At 49.0% G+C, this 19,800-nt stretch overlaps 1 protein-coding gene across 1 annotated transcript; it reads left to right on the forward strand.

Annotated features, from left to right (window-relative positions):
- Positions 1-12,408: 12,408 nt before the first annotated feature.
- LOC116601096 (aflatoxin B1 aldehyde reductase member 2-like) lies at positions 12,409-19,312 on the forward strand (the record flags this gene model as incomplete). The annotated part of the gene is given in 8 exon segments (XM_032361767.1): positions 12,409-12,547; positions 15,005-15,150; positions 15,153-15,200; positions 15,355-15,459; positions 16,164-16,260; positions 16,497-16,595; positions 18,149-18,282; positions 19,047-19,312. Coding segments are annotated over 8 exon segments (930 nt in total), but the record flags the coding sequence as incomplete, so codon positions are not given.
- Positions 19,313-19,800: the final 488 nt, after the last annotated feature.

Consider the following 19,800-nt stretch of genomic DNA (forward strand, 5'->3'; position numbering starts at 1 on the left):
CCCTCCCTTGTCCTCATCCACAATAAAATGCCCTCAGCAGGGTGGGATATCGGTACCGTTGTACAATTAGCTCTCCTAAAACCAAATTGCTTAAAATGACAGAATCCCCAAATTTAGATTAAAGATTCAGTGCAATCCCTATCAAAAGTCCAACTGGTTTTTTGTTTTATCTTTTTTTTTTAAACAAATTCATAAACAAATCCTAAAATTCATATGGAAATTCAAGGGACACAGAATAGATATAATCTTGAAGAAGAGGACTGAGTTCTCTGATTTTTTATTTCAAAACTTACCAAAAGCTACAGTAATAAGGGCAGTGTGGTAGTGGCATGAGGGTAGACATAAAGATCAATGAAATAGAACCCAGAGTCCAGAAGTAAGTACATATAGTACTTTCAGTTGATTTTAGAGAAATGTGTCAAGACAATTCAATAGGAAAAGAACAGTTTTCAACAAGCAAAGCTGGGACAACTGGATATCCCCATGCAAGAGAATGAAGTTGATCCCCTTCCTCACACCATCCACACTCACACAAGATGAACTCGAGGATGGTAGACCTAATGTAAAAGCTAAAACTGTAAAGCTCTGAAAATACAGGAGTAATCTTCATGACCTTGGGTTGGACAATGATTTCTTTGATGACAGCAAAAGCACCAGCAACAGAAGACAAAAAAGAATTAGACATTATCAAATTTTAAAATATGTGTGCTTTGGGGCGCCTGGGTGGCTCAGTGGTTTGGGCTGCTGCCTTCGGCTCGGGTCATGATCTCAGGGTCCTGGGATCGAGCCCCGCATCGGGATCCTTGCTCCGCAGGAAGCCTGCTTCCCTCTCTCTCTCTCTCTGCCTGCCTCTCTGCCTACTTGTGATCTCTGTCTGTCAAATAAATAAATAAAATCTTTAAAATAAAATAAAATAAAATAAAATATGTGTGCTTTAACGGATACCATCAAGAAAGTGAAAAGGCGGGGCGCCTCTGTGGCTCAGTGGTTTAAAGCCTCTGCCTTCGGCTCAGGTCATGATCTCAGGGTCCTGGGATTGAGTTCCACATCGGGCTTTCTGCTCAGTAGGGAGCCTGCTTCCCCCTCTCTCTCTCTATCTGCCTCTCTGCCTACTTGTGATTTCTGTCTGTCAAATAAATAAATAAAATCTTTAAAAAAAAAAAAAGTGAAAAGGTGGGGGGTGCCTGGGTGGTTCAGTCAGTTAAGCATCTACCTTCAGCTTAGGTCCTGATGCCAGGGTCCTAGGATTGAGTCCCACATTGGGCTCCTTGTTTGGTGGGGAGCTTGCTTCTCCCACTGCTTGTGCTCTCTCTCTCTCTGACAAATAAATAAAATCTTTTTTAAAAAGTGAAAAAGTGATCTACAGAATGGGGAAAATATTTTGCAAATCACATATCTCATAAGAAACTTCTACCTACAATATATTAAAAACTCTTACAACTCAATGGTGAAAGATAGAAAACCCAATTTAAGGGGCACCTGGGTGGCTCAGTGGGTTAAGCTTCTGCCTTCAGCTCAGGGCATGATCTCAGGGTCCTGGGATCAAGCCCTGCATTGGGCTCTCTGCTCAACAGGGAGCCTGCTTCCCCCTCTTTCTACCCACTTGTGATCTCTGTCAAATAAATAAATAAATAATCTCAAGAAAACCCAATTTAAGAAACAGGCAAAGAGTATCTGAATAAACCTTTCTCTGAAGAAAATAGACACAGGGCCAATAAACACATGAAAAGCTGTTCAACATCATTATCCACTAAAGAAAGTAAATCAAAACCACAGTGATACCACTTTACATGCCACCAGGATGGTTAAAGTGAAAAAGACAGTAACAAGTGTTGACAAGGATGTGGAGAATTTGAAATCTCCCACACTGCTCGTGGGAATGTAAAATGGTGCAGGCACTCTGGAAAGCAGTGTGGCAGTTCCTCAAAAGATAAGACCTAGAGTTACCATATGACCCAGCAATTCCATCCTCAGGTACACACCCAAGAGAAAGGAAAACACACAAAAATTTGTACACAGATGTTCATCGTAGCAATAGCCAAAAAGTGGCAGCAGCCCAATCCATCTGCTGACAAATAGAGAAGTAAAACGTGGCCTATCCATACGGTGGAATAGCAATAAGAAAGAATGAAGTAGAGAAGCATCTACCGTCTGGACGAGCTTTGGAAACAATGCTATGTGGGAGAAACCAGTCATAGAAGACCTAGTTGATGCTTTGGTTTACATGAAACGTCTGGAACAGGCAAATCGACTAGAGACAGAAAGTGGATTAGCGGTTGCCCAGGGCTGGAAGGGCACTGGAGGAAATGGAGAGTGGCTGCGAATGGTGGCTAATCTCGTGGGGAGTGATGGAAAACTCTACAACTCTGATGGTTGTACAACTCCAAATACCCTAAAAACCATTGACTTGGATGCTTCATGTAATGTGCGAATTATGTCTCAGTGGGGAATGCTCATCTGCTCCCCATTGTCTGAGAAGGGACCTTAAAGCCAGAGATGGCATCACCTGAAGTCCAATGCACCCACACGTCTGGCATTGAAGGTGATCTCCAGCAGGAATGCCAGCTGCTGTGGTCAAGCGTAGACTCATGTGTGATGCCTCTATGTAGCCTGGACTTCCTCAAAGTGTGGAGCTAGCTTCTGAGGGCAAGCATCCCAAGAAAACCAGGTGGAAGCCGTAACGCTCGATATGTCCCATCTTTGGAAAATCCACAGCAGCACTCTTGGCTCATGGGGTGAGCGTCAACGTTATGTTGTAAAGGAGGATGTGAGAGAACAAATGGTCGTCTTTGGAAGTCAACCTCTGTCACGGGGAGCAATAGTCCTGAGTGGTCAAGTCAAGAAGATGTGCCTTTGGACTGGCCAGGAGACCTTCAGTCCCGAGTAGCCCTTTTTGGGATGCGTCCTCTAGGTCATGTTTCATCTGTTAGAACTCTGAGATAGTGGATCTCACACAGGTTTCATGGTTACTGGAATTCAGCCATTTCGTATCTAATGAGCTTTTTTAAAAGACAGAGGAAGAGAATTCTGGAAAACAGCACAAACTTAACTTCAGGGTGCCTGGGTGGCTCAGTGTGTTAAGTCTCTACCTTCAGCTCAGGTCATGATCTCAGGGTCCTGGGATCGAGTCCCACATCGGGCTCTCCGCTCAGCAGGGAGCCTGCTTCCCACTCTCTCTGCCTGCCTTCGCCTACTTGTGATCTCTCTCTGTCAAATAAATAAAATCTTTTTAAAAAAAAAACTTCAAACTAAGGAAACTGGTCTGTGGTGTATGAAAGACTGGAGAATGACGTGGAACAGATTTTGTGTACTCGAATTAACATGGCAGAAAGGCATCTACTGAAGCTAGAGGCTGGACGGGGGGCATCTGTGCTGACATACTTGCTCACGTCCCATTCTGGTCTGCTTGTCAGCATCACCAGTGTCGAATGTGGGGGTGAATATTATCAGTGGCTCAAATTTGCATTCTGAATACCTTTCAGAAACCATGAGGAAGGGGGGAATGCAAGGCTCCATACTACATATGATAAAGTACATTCGTATTCCATTGATTTTTAATTTAACAGGACAATTTTTTTAAAAAGATTTTATTTTTCATGTATTTGAGAGAGAGGGAGCATGAACAGGAAGAGGGACAGAGGGACAAACAGACTCCCTGCTGAATGAGGAGCCCTATGTGGTGCTCCATCCCGGGGCCCTGGGATCATGACCTGAGCCAAGGCAGATGCTTAACCAACGGAACCACCCAGGTGCCCCAGGACTATTTTTAACGTGACACCATGGTGCATTAGAATTTGTGTGTGCTCGGGGCGCCTGGGTGGCTCAGTGGGTTAAGCCGCTGCCTTCGGCTCAGGTCATGATCCCAGGGTCCTGGGATCGAGCCCCGCATCGGGCTCTCTGCTCAGCCGCGAGCCTGCTTCCTCCTCTCTCTCTGCCTGCTTGTGATCTCTCTCTGTCGAATAAATAAATAAAATCTTTAAAAAAAAAAAAAGAATTTGTGTGTGCTCATTGCAAAAACACTTCCATCTTTGATGCTGAACTTAGTAATTGAATTTAACATAGCCTTTACAGGGCACTTGGGTAGCTCAGTCAAACGTCCAACTCTTGGGGCGCCTGGGTGGCTCAGTGGGTTAAGTGTCTGCCTTCGACTCAAGTCATGATGCCAGAGGCTGGGATGGAGCCCGACATCAGGCTCCCTGCTCAGCAGAGAGCTTGCTTCTCCCTCTCCTTCTGCCTGATGCTCCTGCAGCTTGTTCTCTCTGTCAAATAAGTAAATAAAATATTTTATAAATAAATAAATAGGGACGCCTGGGTGGCTCAGTTGGTTAAGCAGCTGACTTTAGCTCAGGTCATGATCCCAGCGTCCTGGGATCGAGTCCCACATCGGGCTCCTTGCTCGGCAGGGAGCCTGCTTCTCCCTCTGCCTCTGCCTGCCATTCTGTCTGCCTGTGCTCACTCTCTCTCCCTCTCTCTGACAAATAAGTAAAATATTAAAATAAATAAATAAATAAATAAATAAATATATGTCTGATTCATGATCTCTGCTCAGATCTTGATCTCAGGGTTGTGAGCTCAAGTCCCACGTTGGGCGTGGAGCCTACTTAATTAATTAATTAATTTAATTCACAAGAGTCCCACATGTTTTATCTTTGACAAGATGAACTTCCAAGAGGGGCACCTGGGTGGCTCAGTCAGTTAAGCTCAGGTCATCATCCCAGGGTCCTGGGATCAAGGTCTTCATCAGGTTCCCTGCTCGGAGGGAGCCTGTTTCTCCCTCTCTCTCTGCCTGCTGCTTCCCCTGCTTGTGCACTTTCTCAAATCAATAAGATAAAATAAAACTAAAAGATGAACTTCCAAGAGCTTTACTTTGATTGCATGAAGTGGACAGAAGAAAAGTTGAATGATTATTGGAATTAACTGATTTTCTATTCGAAGTGTCTGGCACTGATAGAAAACTGGCATTAGTTTCTATTTGTGAAGTGTTTCTGTTATTGATACCAACACACCAACAGCTACTGCTTGACTCCTGACATGCCTAAGGAAACTTGGAATGACAACTGAGCACATGTAATTGAGAAGGACAGTTATTTAATCTAGATCAAAAGTTCTGTGTCGGGGTGCCTGGGTGGCTCAGTGGGTTAAGCCTCTGCCTTTGGCTCAGGTCATGATCTCAGGGTCCTGGGATCGAGCCCCGAATCTGGCTCTCTGCTCGGCGGGAAGCCTGCCCCCCCCCCGCCTACTTGTGACCTCTCTCTCTGACATATAAATAAATATAATCCTTTTAAAAAATTTTAAAAAGTGAAGTGTCATAGTGCTAAGAAAATGGACCTTTTGGGGTCACCCAGGTGGCTCAGTCAGGTAAGTGTCCGACTCTTGGTTTCAGCTTTGGTCATGGTCTCATGAGTCCTGAGATTGGGCCCATGTTTGGTGGGGAATCTACTTGAAGATTCTCTCCTTCTGCCCCTCCTGTCATTTGTGTTCTCTCTCTGTCCCTCTCTCTCTCTCATAAATAAATAAATCTTTAAAAAAAAAATAATCAGCTGGACTTTCTACTTTGCCCAAGGTCAGTCATCATCTCCAGACAATGGCGATCATTTCAAGACGCTCATGCCGACTGTCTTAGTCTCTCCTGGCTGCTGTAACAAAACACCACAGACTGGGGGGCTTAAAACAACAAATATTTGTTTCTCACAGTTTTTGGAGGCTGAAGTATCCAAGATCAAGAGCCAGCGGTGTATTCAGTGTCTGTGAGCACTCTCTTCGTGTTGTAGAGGCAGCTGCCTGTTTGCTGTCCACCCTCACCCGGCGGAGAGAGAGCGCTAGTCTCCCGCACTTTTTATTAGGACATTAGTTCACATCAGGGGGCTCGACCCTCGTTGCTTTGATGAGGAAACAGAAGGCTAGCTCAGGACAATGCACAGACTAAGCCTTCAACCACCACTCCCCCCAACCCCACAGGTGGGATGTGTGTGACATTCTTCCAGGAATCTCCCAACTGTCTTTTATTTATTTATTTATTTATTTGAGAGAGAGAGAGAGAGAGAGAGAGAGTAAGAGAGCACAAGCAGGGGGAAGGAAAGAGGGAGAAACAGACTCTCCACTGAGTAGGGAGCCCGACACGGGGCTCGATCCCAGAACCCTGGGATCATGAGCCAAGCTGAAGGCAGACACTTAACTGACTAAACCACCCAGGTGCTCCAAAGCTCCCAACTCCCTTAGCATTATGGCTTTCCTGGAGGGGAAACCAACCTTGACTTGACAATGGCAAGGCCTCCAGTATCTTGTAGATCCTCCCTAGCCTACGAGAATTCTTTTGAAAACTTCCCTTTTCCCTTACCTTCCCCAACCCCACAGTATATAGTCAGCCACCCCTCACAACTCTGGGACAACAGCTCTTTCTGCCCCCCCCCCCGGGTCCTGTCCCCGTGCTTTAATAAAACCACCATTTTGCACCAAAGACGTCTCAAGAATTCTTCCTTGGTCATCAGTTCTGGACCTCACTGCACCGAACCTCACCTATATTCCAAAACCACACCACATGGTGCCCAAATGTGAGGCTTTGAGTCTTTTCATCCGGACTCTGAACTTCAATGCGAACTTGGTGGGTACTTTCTCTCCTCATCCTTTTCTCTCATTTCGGGAGCTCTTCAAGGAGTATGGTCTTATTGGGACACTTTCATGCCGACTGCTCAGGCCACAACCCTCTAGCCTGTGGCTACTCTGCGGGGAGGAGAAAGCCTGCCTTTCGGCTGGAAGTTAGTACCCTGGCTGGGATGTAAACTCGAATGAAACTCGATGCTCTCTCTTTACTCCTGTCCTTATACAGAGTCATCAGCCTTGGGCACAGGACAGCCAACTAAGTCACCAGGATGGTTCCAATCTTAAGACAACATGTGAGGTTTCCTCCTGATTGATCTAATGTCAACCCTTTACATCCCTGGTCTAGCCACTTCTGGCCACAGGACCTCCACTGGGAGCTGGCCAAAACCAGGACCCAATTGAACTAAAGCCGAGCTGGGAACCATTTTCTAGGGAAGTTGGCTGTAAGGACCACGTGTGTTGGAATGTTGCTTAGAACCATGGTGGATTTCTATCTTTACTGCTTTCCATCACTGTTCTCTAGTAACTAGTTGAATTACAAAATTGGGTAATTTCCCTTGTAAAACTCTCTTAATGTTCTCCATGAGTTAAAAATGGTAGGGGGTAACCTGGTTTCCAGGGCATAAGACAGCATGGCACATGTTTCTGTCCCTTCATCAGGCACCCATCTGTAGCCTAGGATGCGATGGGGAAACGGAGGGCCACCAGCATCCCTCCTATGGGGACTTTTATGGCAGGAATGTCTTTGTGGTGAGGCAGGATGGCGATTTTTTTGTTTGAGGGACACCTCTGGTCGCTTTTGACACACAGAAACACTGACAAAGGCTGCTTGGGACCCCATCCCAGAGTCAGGGGATTTTGGTAATGGACCTTCTTTACTTTTCTGGGAACGTGGCCTCTGTAGGCTTCTTCACTCCCCAGGGACTTGGGATGCTTTTTTAACCCAGTGGAAACAATTCAGTTTGCAAAACATAGGAAAGGACTGATCTCCTGTAACACTGCCGGCCTCCGTGGGATCTGTCAGATCTCTCTGCAGGAAACAGGGTAAATATTAGTACCCTAGGTCCATCCAGCCTTTCAGGGCTCTAAATCAGGACCCAAACCTAAGGGCCTCTTGCAGAACATGTTTGGCTCGTAAAACTACCTCCTGACATACAGATGCTCATTCTCTAAAAAGGCCTCCTCCAAGGAAACCCAGGTTGCTGGAGGAAACAGGCCCTCCCAGATGAAGGGGACTCTTGACTCTATCTGACTGTTCTTCCTAATAGATGCAAGAGAAACCCTCACTCATTGCTCAGGTTAATGGCTATTGTAAGGGCCAATTTAGCCAGAGTGGCCCCACCTTGGTTGAACAGCCATTTTGTTGTTTATGCAGTAAAACTTAAATTGATGCTGCCCCCCGCCCCCCCCCCCCCCCCCCCCCCCCCCCCCCGGGAACTTACTTAAAAGCAAGTCCGGGAAACCAGTCCCAGGTAACAAAGCCCAAACACAAGGGTGGGTCAGGTCAGGTGGAAATAACAGCCTAAATACAGGGATGAGTTGGGTCAGGTGGAGACATCCAATCAGTAGAGCGCACATACTGTCTCCCTAGCTACCAAGGAGTGTGGGCCCTGCCTTTTGGGCACCAATTCTGACCAAGGTGATAGGCTAGTTCAAATGTCTACTATAGGGTAAATTGTAATTCAATTGGTCATTTATGTGTGACCTAGCATGACTGTGCAGCTTTCTTTGTGTGTTACAATCTCATTGTAAAATTTGTAGTGATGTCTCTTCTTCTTTTTTTTTTTTTTAAAGATTTTATTTATTTATTTGACAGACAGAGATCACAAGTAGGCAGAGAGGCAGGCAAAGAGAGGGAGAAGCAGGCTCCCCACTGAACAGAGAGCCCAACACGGGGCTCGATCCCAGAATCCCGGGATCATGACCTAAGCCTAAGGCAAAGGCTTTAACCCACTGAGCCACCCAGATGCCCCAACGTCTCTTCTTCTGTTTCTGATGAAGGTAATATGTATCTTTTATTCCTGATCAGTCTAGCTAGAAGTTTACTAATATTATTAATCTTGTCAAAGAACTTTCTTCAGGTTTTGTTTTTGTTTTTTTATTTTGTTTCACATGCCATTTATTTTGGCTTTTAGCTATATTATTTCTGTCCTAACTTTAGGTTTAATTGGTTCTTGTTTCTCTGGTTTCTTTTCTTTTTCTTTTTCTTTTTTTAAAGATTTTATTTATTTATTTGACAGAGACAGTGAGAGAGCACAAACAGAGATAGTAGGAGAAGGAGAGGGAGAATTAGACTCCCCAATGAGCAAGGATTCTCAATGTGGGCTCGATTCCAGTGCCCCAAGATCACGACCCGAGCTGAAGGCAGATGCTTAACCATCTGAGCCACCCAGGTGCCCTCTTAAAGTGGAAGCTTAGATCATTGATTTGAGAAATTTCTTCTTTTATAATATGTCCTTATGTTACTATAAATTTCCCTCTTAGTTTTACTTTATATCTCAGAAAATTTGATACATCATATTTCTACTTTCATTTGGTTCAAAATATATTCTAATTGCCCTGGCAATTACTTCGTTGGTCCATGGATTGTTTAGAAGTGGTATTTAAGTGCTAAAGACTTAGAGATTTTTTTCCCCCGAAACAAATCATTCTGTTATTGACTTCTAGTTTACTTTCATTATAGTCAGAGAGATACTTTTATGGCTTGAATCCTTTTATTAAGACTTGTTTTATGAACCCCAAAAGGGCATATCTTGGTGAATGGGGACTTGAAGAGAATAAATATTCTCTTTTTGGGTTCACTATTAATTATTTTAAGTCAGTTAATAGTGTTGTTCAAGTCTTTTATGTCTTTACTGAATTTTTTTTTTTTATCTTTTAAAGATTTTATTTATTTATTTATTTGACAGACAGAGATAAGAAGTAGGCAGAGAGGCAGGCGAAGAGAAGGGGGAAGCAGGCTCCCTACCAAGCAGAGATCCCGATGTGGGGCTCGATTCCAGGACCCTGAGATCATGACCTGAGCTGAAGGCAGAGACTTAACCCACTGACCCAGCCAGGTGCCCCTCTTTCCTGAATTTCTGTCAATTATGATTAATTACTGCTTACAGTTACTGAGAGGAGTATGGAAATCTCCAACTGTAATTGCATATTTATCTATTTCTTCTTTAATTATAACAATTCGTTTCATGTATTTTGATGTTCTAATATTAAATGCATACACACTTAGGATTGTTAGGTCCCTTTAATTAACTGACTTCTTTGCCCTTATTTATTTTATTATTTTATTTTTTTAAAAAGATTATTATTTGTTTAATTTGTCAGAAAGAGAGAGACTGAGAGAGAACACAAGTAAGGGGAGGGAAAAGCAGGCTCCCCACTGAGCAAGGACCCCCTGGGATCATGACCTGAGCTGAAGGCAGAGGCTTTAACCCACTGAGCCACCCAGGCGCCCCAAGGTATGTCTTTTTCCATCTTTTTACTTTTAACCTATTTCTATTTGTATATTTCAGTCAGTTTTTCATTACTTCCTATATAGTTGGGTTTTGCTTTTTGAGCCAATCTGACGATCTCTGGCTTATTTCATGAAAACATTTATATCATTTGTATTTAATGTAATTATTGATGTGATCGGGCTTAAACCTACCTTGCTATTTGTTTTCTGTTTGTTTCATCGGTTCCTTTTCCTTTTCTTCATATTTATTGGCCTTCTTTTGGCTTAATTCAGTATGTTTTTATGATTTGGGTTTACCTCTACTATTGCCCTCTTAGCCACTCCTCTTCGTTTTATTGTTTCAGTGGTGTTCTAAGGTTTATGATTTACATTTTTAACTTATCACAATCTGCCTTCTAATCATAGTACACCAGGTCACTTGTACTTAAAACAGTATACTGCCTTTCATTCCATTTCCTGTGCTATTGTTTTCTTTTTTTTTTTTTTTTAAGATTTTATTTATTTGTCACAGAGAAAGAGAGAGAGTGTGAGTGCACAATCAGGTGAAGCAGAGGGCAGAGCTGAGCAAGGAGCCTGATATAGGGCTCGATCCCAGGACCCTGGGATCCTGACCTAAGCCAAAGGGAGATGCTCCTACTAAGCCACCCAGGTGCCCAGTGTGCTATTGTTTTCATGTATTTTACTTCTAACTTTGTAGTAAACTTCTTCCTTTGCATTATAAATAATACATTGTTATTTTTTTTCTTTGAACAGTATCTTTTTTTATGTTCCTACTAATATATAATTTATATGCTAGTTCACCCTTTTTTTTTTTTAAAGATTTTATTTATTTATTTGACAGAGAGAGATCACAAGTAGATGGAGAGGCAGGCAGAGAGAGAGAGAGAGGGAAGCAGGCTCCCTGCTGAGCAGAGAGCCCGATGCGGGACTCGATCCCAGGACCCTGAGATCATGACCTGAGCCGAAGGCAGCGGCTTAACCCACTGAGCCACCCAGGCGCCCACTAGTTCACCCTTTTAAGGGTACAGTTCTTTCTTCTTTTTAAAGTTTTATTTATTTATTTATTTATTTATTTAAGTAATCTCTACCCCCAATGTGAGATTCAAACTCAGGACCCTGATCAACAGTCACATGCTCTCCAGACTGAGGCAGCCAGGTGGCCCAAGGATACAATTCTGAAAGTTTTGACAAAGGCATACAGTTATGGAAGCACCAGCACAATTAAGATGTCGGACAGCTCCCTCACTCCCCCAGACTCTAAGTGGTCCTTCTCTCCTCCTACCAGCAACCCCTGGTAATGACTGCTTAGATTTCCGTCTCTCTAGTACTGTCTTTGCAGGAATGTCCGGCAATGTCTACACTGCAGGAATGTAGAATCCTACAGTATGCAGCTCGGCAGATGAGATTCATCCTTGTGACTCCGCTGATCTCTTCATTCCACTGTATGAATATAGCACAGTATCCATTCTGCCATTGAGGGACATTTCGGGTGTTTTCAATTTTTGTCTATTACAAATAATTTTGTCTATTACAAAGAACAGGTTTTCCTGTGAACATAGGTTTTTGCTGAGACCGATAGTAAACTTATGTTTTTTTTTTTTAATTTTATTTATTTGATAGAGATCACAAGTAGGCAGAGAGGCAGGCAGAAGAGAGGGGGGAAAGCAGGCTCCCCGCTGAGCAGAGAGCCCGATGCGGGGCTCCATCCCAGGACCCTGGGATCATGACCTGAGTTGAAGGCAGAGGTTTAACCCACTGAACCACTCAGTCACCCTGGTAAATTTACGTTTAACTTTATAAAAACGCAATGATCTTTTTAAAAGGTCAAAGATGGGGGCACCTCCCTGGCTCAGTCGGAAGAGCGTGTGACTCCGGATGTCTGAGTTGTGAATTCAGCCCCGCCTTCGGTGTAGAAATTACTTAAATAAATAGACTAAAAACAATGGTTGAAAATGAAAGTGTTCTATATTTCTCCACCTTGACCACCCCAGCGCTTCCCTTTTTTGAATTTGTAAATTCAAATTTCCTTCCGTCTAAAAAGACTTGGAGCAGAACGAAAGTTTGCTACTCTGAATTCTACACCTCCGCTTGTCTGAGCAAAGTCTTTATTTTGCCTTCACGTTTGAACGGTATTTTCTTTTTTAAAAAATTTTTAAAAAGATTTTATTTATTTATTTGACAGAGATCACAAGTAGGCAGAGAGGGAGGCAGAGAGAGAGGGGGAAACAGGCTCCCTTGCTGAGCAGGGAGCCCAATGCAAGTCTTGATCCCAGGACCCTTGAACGGTATTTTCGCGTGGGTATACGTGTTCCAAGTTGACGGTTCTTTGTTTTCAAACTTGACCCTGGCATTCCACTGGGACGCGGGCTGGAGCCTTCGGCAAGTTCTATCGGAGAAGCACAGAGTCGCCTCTGGGACCGCAGGGCGGCGGGACAGCCCGAGCACCGCCGCCCCCCTGCCCCCGCCTCCGTCCCAACCAAGGCTTCATTTCAGGTAGGAAAGCAGTCCCTGGGACGACGCCGGGACGATCCGATCCCGGGACCCCGGGACGGTTCAGGGCGAGGCCGAGGGAGATGGGAGGCGTGGCCGCGAGGCCCCTGGAGTCCCAGTACTCAGCTTTGGGGCTCGCTCGTAACCCTCGCACTGGAGCACCCTCCTGACCTGCGGCCGAGCCCCAGCTCACCTGCCAGGCAAGCGCAGGGTCCCCGAAGTCCGGCGAGGGGCGTGCGCGCAGCGGGGTTCGGGTGGGGAGGGAGAGTAGGGCGAAGGGGGAGGTGCGCACACTGCCCCGCCCCTCGGCGCTCCGCCCCCAGCCCCTGTGGGCGGGGCCCGAAGCCCCTCCTTAAAGCGGCGCTGGGGTCGCACTGGTTAGTGCTTCCCGCTCACCGCAGAGACCCTTGGGCTCTCGGCCGCGGGCAGGACTGACGGCTTCGGCCCCTTCAGGCCACCGGCCTCCCCGCAGCCCTGTGGACCCCCTGCTCCTCAGGCCCCGTGCACGTGTCACTCCAGACAGCCCGACAATGATTTGTCCTGACCTTCCTTTCCTCTCCTTTTCCCTTCCCAGAAGGTAGCCCAGGACCCTCCCTCTGCAACGTGCCACCCCAGGTCCAGTCTGGAACGACTTGGTTAGGTCTTCTAGGGGGCCCTGAAAGCGTTGGAATCTGGTGCTGTGCAGCCCCTACCTCCATTCCTGCCCCTCTCAAGTGCCCCATGCGGACCTGATGTGCTGGAACCGTGCCCATACTGTCTTGGCGTTACCATGCACAGCCCCGGATCAGACTTCGGAACCTGTGTGGGGATCTGCTTCCTCCTAGCTCTGGGTCCTAGACTTTGCTCTGTGGGGCTCCGGGTGTCATGCTCGGTGGGCAGGGCCTCAAGCTTCACGAGGGTGGCAGCGCCTGGGTGCCGCAGGAGCTCAGTGGGCGGGGTCGGGGGGTGGGGGCGGTGGGGTATCTAACTGCCCTCTGGGCTGGCCTCTGAGGTCCACCGCAGGGAAATTGACATGAAGCCACTCCGCGGAGCTCTAACTCTAGAGAAGGCTGGGGAAGCCGGGAAGAGGGTGCACTTCTGGAGGGGCCAGTGAAGAAACCTCAGAAGAGGGAATGTTAGACATTGAAGAACTGGTTAGTTTGCCAGGAGGGCAGGCTGTTAGCGCTGTGGGCGTGGGCAGTGGGTGTGCCAAGGCAGAGAGATTTGGCAAGGCGCAGGTGTTGGAGCAGACAGATGCAGCTAAGTGGAGGGATTGTATAAGGGCAGGCGAACCTCCACCACGAGTCTGATGCCATTTGAGAAGCTTCGGTTGTACCTAGCAGGTTCCTAGAGTCAGCAATGTTGGCTGTTACTGTTACAGTCTGGAGTAGTAATCCTAGTGTCACTAGCACCGGCTCTCTGTCCGCCCCCCCCCCCCCCCGGGGCTCTTCTCTCTCCTCTGCTAGAGTCTTGCTTGTCTTCTGTGATTCACAGCACACAGGGTCTGGAACAATAAGACAATATATGCCTGCGTCTCAGTGCCTGCCCTTTCTAGATCACCGGCTGCTTCTCTGACCACTCTGGGTCTTATTTCTCAATGTCTTTTTCCCTCCTTCGCTCCCCTCCTTCTGGTCAGAGCTGGTGGGGTCAAAGTCCTTAAACCTCAGATCCGAAGTTTGATTCACGTGAAGAAGAGACGGAGGAACGGGAACAATTCCAAGTGAGCCGTCCTCCAGCCTGCTCCTAAGTCTCAAGGAGCCAGGTGACTTGCCAAGGGCCAAGAGTGCAGGGAGGGCCCGATTTCACGGGGTGCTCTCAAGGCCCTTCGCATTGGGTCTGTGGCCCTTCTCTTGCCTTGTGTACCCCCTGAACCTGGTGCCCTGGATCCCTGGAACTGCAGGCATGGTTCATCTCGCACCATGTTCTTTTCCAATGGTCTTTTGCCCTTGTCCTCGCCCTCGGGGATGAACTTCCCACCCTTCCCGGACTGGCAGCCTGTGACTTCCTCCCAGAGCCCAAGATTCGGATTCCAAAGAAAGCCTTTCCTGAGCTTGCGGGGGGCCTTCTGCCTCTATGTCCCCGGCTCTGCCAGCACCTGGTGCATATCCCTGCCTCACTTATTGTAATGCAGCAAAGACAGTGTGTCCTCGAGGGCAGTGATTGGCTGTTGGGTCTGCCAGTCATTGGTGCTGGGTAAATAGTCCATCATAGTGATGACCTTAGCAATGATGATAATGAACACGTCCATTCAAGTTCTGAGCAATCCTTGGGACCAGCCCACAAAATAGGTACCAACAGCACTACCAATTTATAGTTGAGAGGACTGAGGTTCAGAGAGGGTGAGTAACTTGGTCAAGGTCACAGAGCTAGTAGTGGCAGAGCTGGGATACCAACCCAGGTCTTTCTCTAAGTCATTACTCTAGACTTTTTTCAGTGTTTGGTTAACTGGCTTGCACTCTCATTTCACACCCCCCACCAAAGTGAAAATCGCCACCAAGGCCAAACAACTGGGTGAGAATTCACTGAAGCCTGACAGTCTCCGCGCCCAGCTGGAGACATCCCTGAGGCGGCTGCAGTGCCCCCAGGTAGACCTCTTTTACCTGCACCTGCCAGACCACGACACCCAGACACCCACGTGGAGGAGACGCTGTGTGCCTGCCACCAGCTGCACCAGGAGGTGAGGCCAGCCTCAGCCTTCAGGAGAGTGGAGGCACCAGGGTCATCCCAGAGCAGAGCCAGGGACAGAACCCACTCCCAGGGTCCCCACCCCCGTCTCCCCTTTGCAGTGTCCTGGGCCGCAGTGGGTTCTGACCGAGGTCTCTCCCCTGCAGGGCAAGTTCGTGGAGCTTGGCCTCTCCAACTATGCCTCCTGGGAGGTGGCCGAGATCTGCACCCTCTGCAGGAACAACGGCTGGATCCTGCCCACTGTGTACCAGGTGAGGGCCCGGGCCGCGGGGGCCTGTCTGCGGGGCTGCTGCTGATGCGTGGTTCTCCTGGCCCCTCCCACTGCCTCCTGTGCCCTCTCCATGGCAGCCTGTGGATGGCTCCCAGGGGCCGTGGGGATGACGTGCAAGCTCCTCGCCTGGCTTCTCCTTCCTGCCCACACTTGCTTCTCAGGCCCTTCCTTCCTGCTCCCTGGCTGTGGGCCTGAGCCTGGAGCAGCCTTCCCCTTCTCCCAGGAAGGGGTGAGTGCTCAGAGCTCACTTGGTGGGCTCGTCCCCTGGAAGCCTTTCCTGATGCCCCAGAGGAGCCTGAGATCGATCGATCTCAGGCTCTACCCTCCTCATTCATTCAGCAAATGCTTATACCCCTACTTGGTGCCAGACAGTGCTCCCAGAGCTTACTAGTGGACTCTGATTGCCTCTTTTCTTGATGATACCTGTTGATGCTCTACCTTGCTATTAAAGCTCTCAGGGCAGGGGACTTGTCCGGTTGGTGCGTGGATGGAAATTTCATGTCCAGCCCATGGCTGGTGCTCAGAGATGTTGGCTGAATGAATGAATGTTCTTTTCCACTAAGGATATGCTGATTGTTCAAGTCCTGGGATTGTTAGGGTCTGAACTGCAGGCTCTGCAAGGGAAGATTTGGGGTCCCTTCCTCTGAAATGTGTACACACTGCAGCTGGCCCTTCTACCCACAGGGAATGTACAACACTACCACCCGGCAGGTGGAAACGGAGCTCTTCCTCTGCCTCAGGCACTTCGGACTGAGGTTCTACGCCTACAGCCCTTTGGCTGGTAGGGGCTGCTCGGTGGGCAGGCTCCCCCTGGGGTGGGAGGCCATTCCTGGCCCATCTCTGCCTCTTGCTGACACAGATGGTGCCCGGCCCAGGGTCTGGGAAGCAGGGAGGGCTTTGAAGAGAGGCTGGGCTGTGTCCTCCATCCCTCCTGGGTTCTCCCCAACACCCCCACCAGTCCAGAACAGCCTCTGGGAGCAGGGTGGGCCCATGGCTCTGATGGTGGTCTCCCCGCAGGGGGCCTGCTGACCGGCAAGTACAAGTATGAGGACAAGGACGGGAATCAGCCCGTGGGCCGCTTCTTCGGGAATAACTGGGCTGAGACCTACAGGAATCGATGAGCCGGGGATGGGCTGCCTTGGGGCAAGAGGTGGTATAGGTCCTCTTAGTCTGAAATAGGGGGCTTCTGGGGCTGTTTTCTGAGAGCCAGCGCCTCCTCTTGGTGCTCAGACTTAGGTCCCTGCTTTCCCAAGGGCTTTACCAACATCCCCACACCCTGAGTATTGTGTGTCTCTGGAGAATGTTTAGGGGCCTGGGTTGGGAATGAGGATCCCTGGGCCTTCTCAGAGCTCCACGAGTCTTTCCGGGGAAGCGCTCACCCCCTGGGCACTTGGGGGCATGGGAGGGGGTACCCTTGGATCAGGACTCTGGAAAGCTGACCCTTCCCGTCAGGCAAAGGATCTAAGTTATGTAAACTCTTGGCGGGGACACTGTTCTCAGTGTCTACAGTTACAGCTGAACAGCTGTTGGAATCAGCCTTCTCTCCTTCTCCACGTTCTAAAATGTAGAAATGCTATCAGAACAATACGGGCCCGTGGCTCAAAGCAACCTCTTGCCAAGTTGTACAGTCAGAGGTGATGATTTAAACTCTTCTGGCTCTTTCCCTCTGGGCTCTCCTGCGAGCTCTCCAAAGTGCACACTTTATCACTATTCATTTATCAACTTTATTTTTTAAAAAGTTGTACTTATCTCCACCCAGTGTGGAGCTGGAACTCACAACCCCGAGATGCAGTCACAGGCTCTTCCAGCTGAGCCAGCCGGCGCCCCTCCTTTTTCAGATTTAGATGTCCTCCACTCCCTGGCAAGCTTCTAACCTGTTTATAGAGGGCGAGTCTCCACAGTTAATTTCTGTGTGTAATTTATTTGCCTTGTTCCACGCCCTGCCCTGGGAGGAGGGCGAGAAGCAAGTTTTGTGCAAGTCTCCAATGTTAGTCTTGTTGAAATGGCCAAGGACATTTTAAAGCAGGGTAGTGTCTGTGGGTGTCTGTTTGGATCACCTCGCGTGCGCTGCTGTGATTTCAGTCCTAATCCGGCACCCCATCCCTTCCACAATTTCTGATCTTCCTGGCCAGGCGTCCAGGTTTGGGAACCATTGCCCCAAGCAGTATTCTCAATTTCTTACCACCGGGGCCTGCCTTCACCCTGGAGAATGGAGGTCTGATGGTTTTGACCTTGACCATTCTTCATAGTTTACAAGGCTTGTGCCATCAGGTCCATTATCTCTTTTACATTTTGCACTGCAAGGGGCTAGCCTGGGGCATCCGCTGTCCTCCCTGAGCCGGCAGGAGAGATGGAGGCAGGTGGCTTCAGCCAGGATTTGTTGCGGGTCCAGTAACAGGAGGCACGCTGGTGTGGTGCTTTGGCTGTTCCTGGGTCCTGATCTCGGGGGCCTGGTTGTTCACATGTGGTGAGCGTGAGAATTGCAAGCATCTCGCCCACTGCATCCCCTCGACCCCCCTCACTGGACTCAAAATGCGGGTGAGGGGCTTGAAATCCACCTGCATTCTCAGAGGACGCCGGCACCGGGGGGCCTCAGGGACCGGGGTGGGACATCTGCCCTGGAGAGACCTCATAGTACTGACTGCTGTACCTCCTGTGCCCCCTGCCCAGCTTCTGGAAGAAGCAGCACTTTGAGGCCATCGCCCTGGTGGAGAAGCCCCTGCAGGCTGCGTATGGCAGCAGCGCCCCCAGCATGACCTCGGCCGCCCTCCGGTGGCTGCACCACCACTCCCGGCTGCTGCAGGTGAGCCGGCCGTCCCAGAGGAGCGGCTTTTCCCCGTGGTGGGGCCAAGGAGAACATGGAAGGGAGAGGGCTACACAATTACTCGATAGTCTGAGAGGACGCCTTTTCTTCTGGTATTTCCCCATGCTAATTCCCTGCAGAAGTTTCATTCAGTGCCCCGTTAGGAACAGCCCTGGCCCTATGAAGCGTGGTTATTCCAACTTCCCAGATAAGGAAGCAATTTCAGAGGCGCTTAGGGCCCCGCAGCTACACCTGACAGGGCACCAGCACCAAGTGGACTCTGAAAAACTTACATTTTTTTAACCACTAGCCTTTGTTCCGCACCAGGCCGCACACTTGCTGAGTTGGGCTCTGTGCCCGGCAGGGCTCCCCTCTCTGCTGTCCTATGCTTCACCCACACCTTCCTCCGGCCCCAGCATGATCTACTTCTGAGGGCTCCCTTTTCCACAGCTGTTCAGGGCCGGGCCTGATGCAAATACTACACAAAATTTTAATTCCTGTAAAATTAAGGATGTTTGCAGTTTGGGGCCGTCAAGTGACTACCCCAGGTTCACCCAGCTGCGGAAGGGCACAGGGGAGTGGCTCTGCACTCACCGTTGCCCGCTGGGGAGTCTGTAGAGGCTGGGCTTTCAAGCTATTTGAAGGCCATATAAATTCTGGAATAACGTAGGGTATAAGTAGACATCTGAGCCTGGTCCCGGCAGGGGCAGGGTGGGAAGGGAGGGCATGTGGCAGGAGTCACAGCTGGCTGTCTCTGCTTGCAGGGCGCCCACGGGGACGTGGTCATCCTGGGCATGTCCAGCGTGGAGCAGCTGGCACAGAACTTGGCTGCAACCGAGGAAGGGCCCCTGGAGCCGGCCATGGTGCAGGCCTTCGACCGAGCCTGGCACCTGGTCGCCCACGAATGTCCCAACTACTTCCGCTAGGGCCAGTCCTGACTTGAGATGGCAGAGGGCCTCCTCCCTCTGTCACTCTTTGACCTTCTCACCCTGGGCCTTAAACGGCTTTATTTGGCCTGTGCTGTTCTCCAGTCCCCATTCACGAGCTGTTTATTTCCTCCAGGGCTGCAGTGCTCCTAGCTGCCTTCACGTGAGAAGGCTGGGCTGTGATCCATGTAGGGGGGTCCTGCCTGGACAGAGAAGGTGCTAGACCCAACCACCCACCAGCTCTGCCTGCAGCCTTGGGCTCATCCTTCCCAAGGGCTTGCGGGGAGGGGGCAGGAGCACAGGCTTCCTGGCCTCCCTCCGGATGTGGCAGCTGGCAGTGGCCCTCACTAAGAGAAGGAGAGCTGGGTGCCCTGAAGGTTTTCTCTCATTCTGAGCTCCTTTCACAAAGAACAACTTGGGCAAAAACTACCACTGAGTCACTCCCAAGAATAAAAGTTCCCAGAATGCTGTGGAACAGTTTTCATATCTGCTCTGGGTTTCAGCAGTGGCTTTACTCTTAGCGAAAGTGTCCTGCCTTGTCATTAGACCCCTGGCCCTGGTTCGGGATGGGGTGGGGGATGGAGGGAGAGAA

Source organism: Mustela erminea, chromosome 10, assembly GCF_009829155.1.
Source record: "Mustela erminea isolate mMusErm1 chromosome 10, mMusErm1.Pri, whole genome shotgun sequence".
Classification (NCBI taxonomy): Eukaryota; Metazoa; Chordata; class Mammalia; order Carnivora; family Mustelidae; genus Mustela; species Mustela erminea.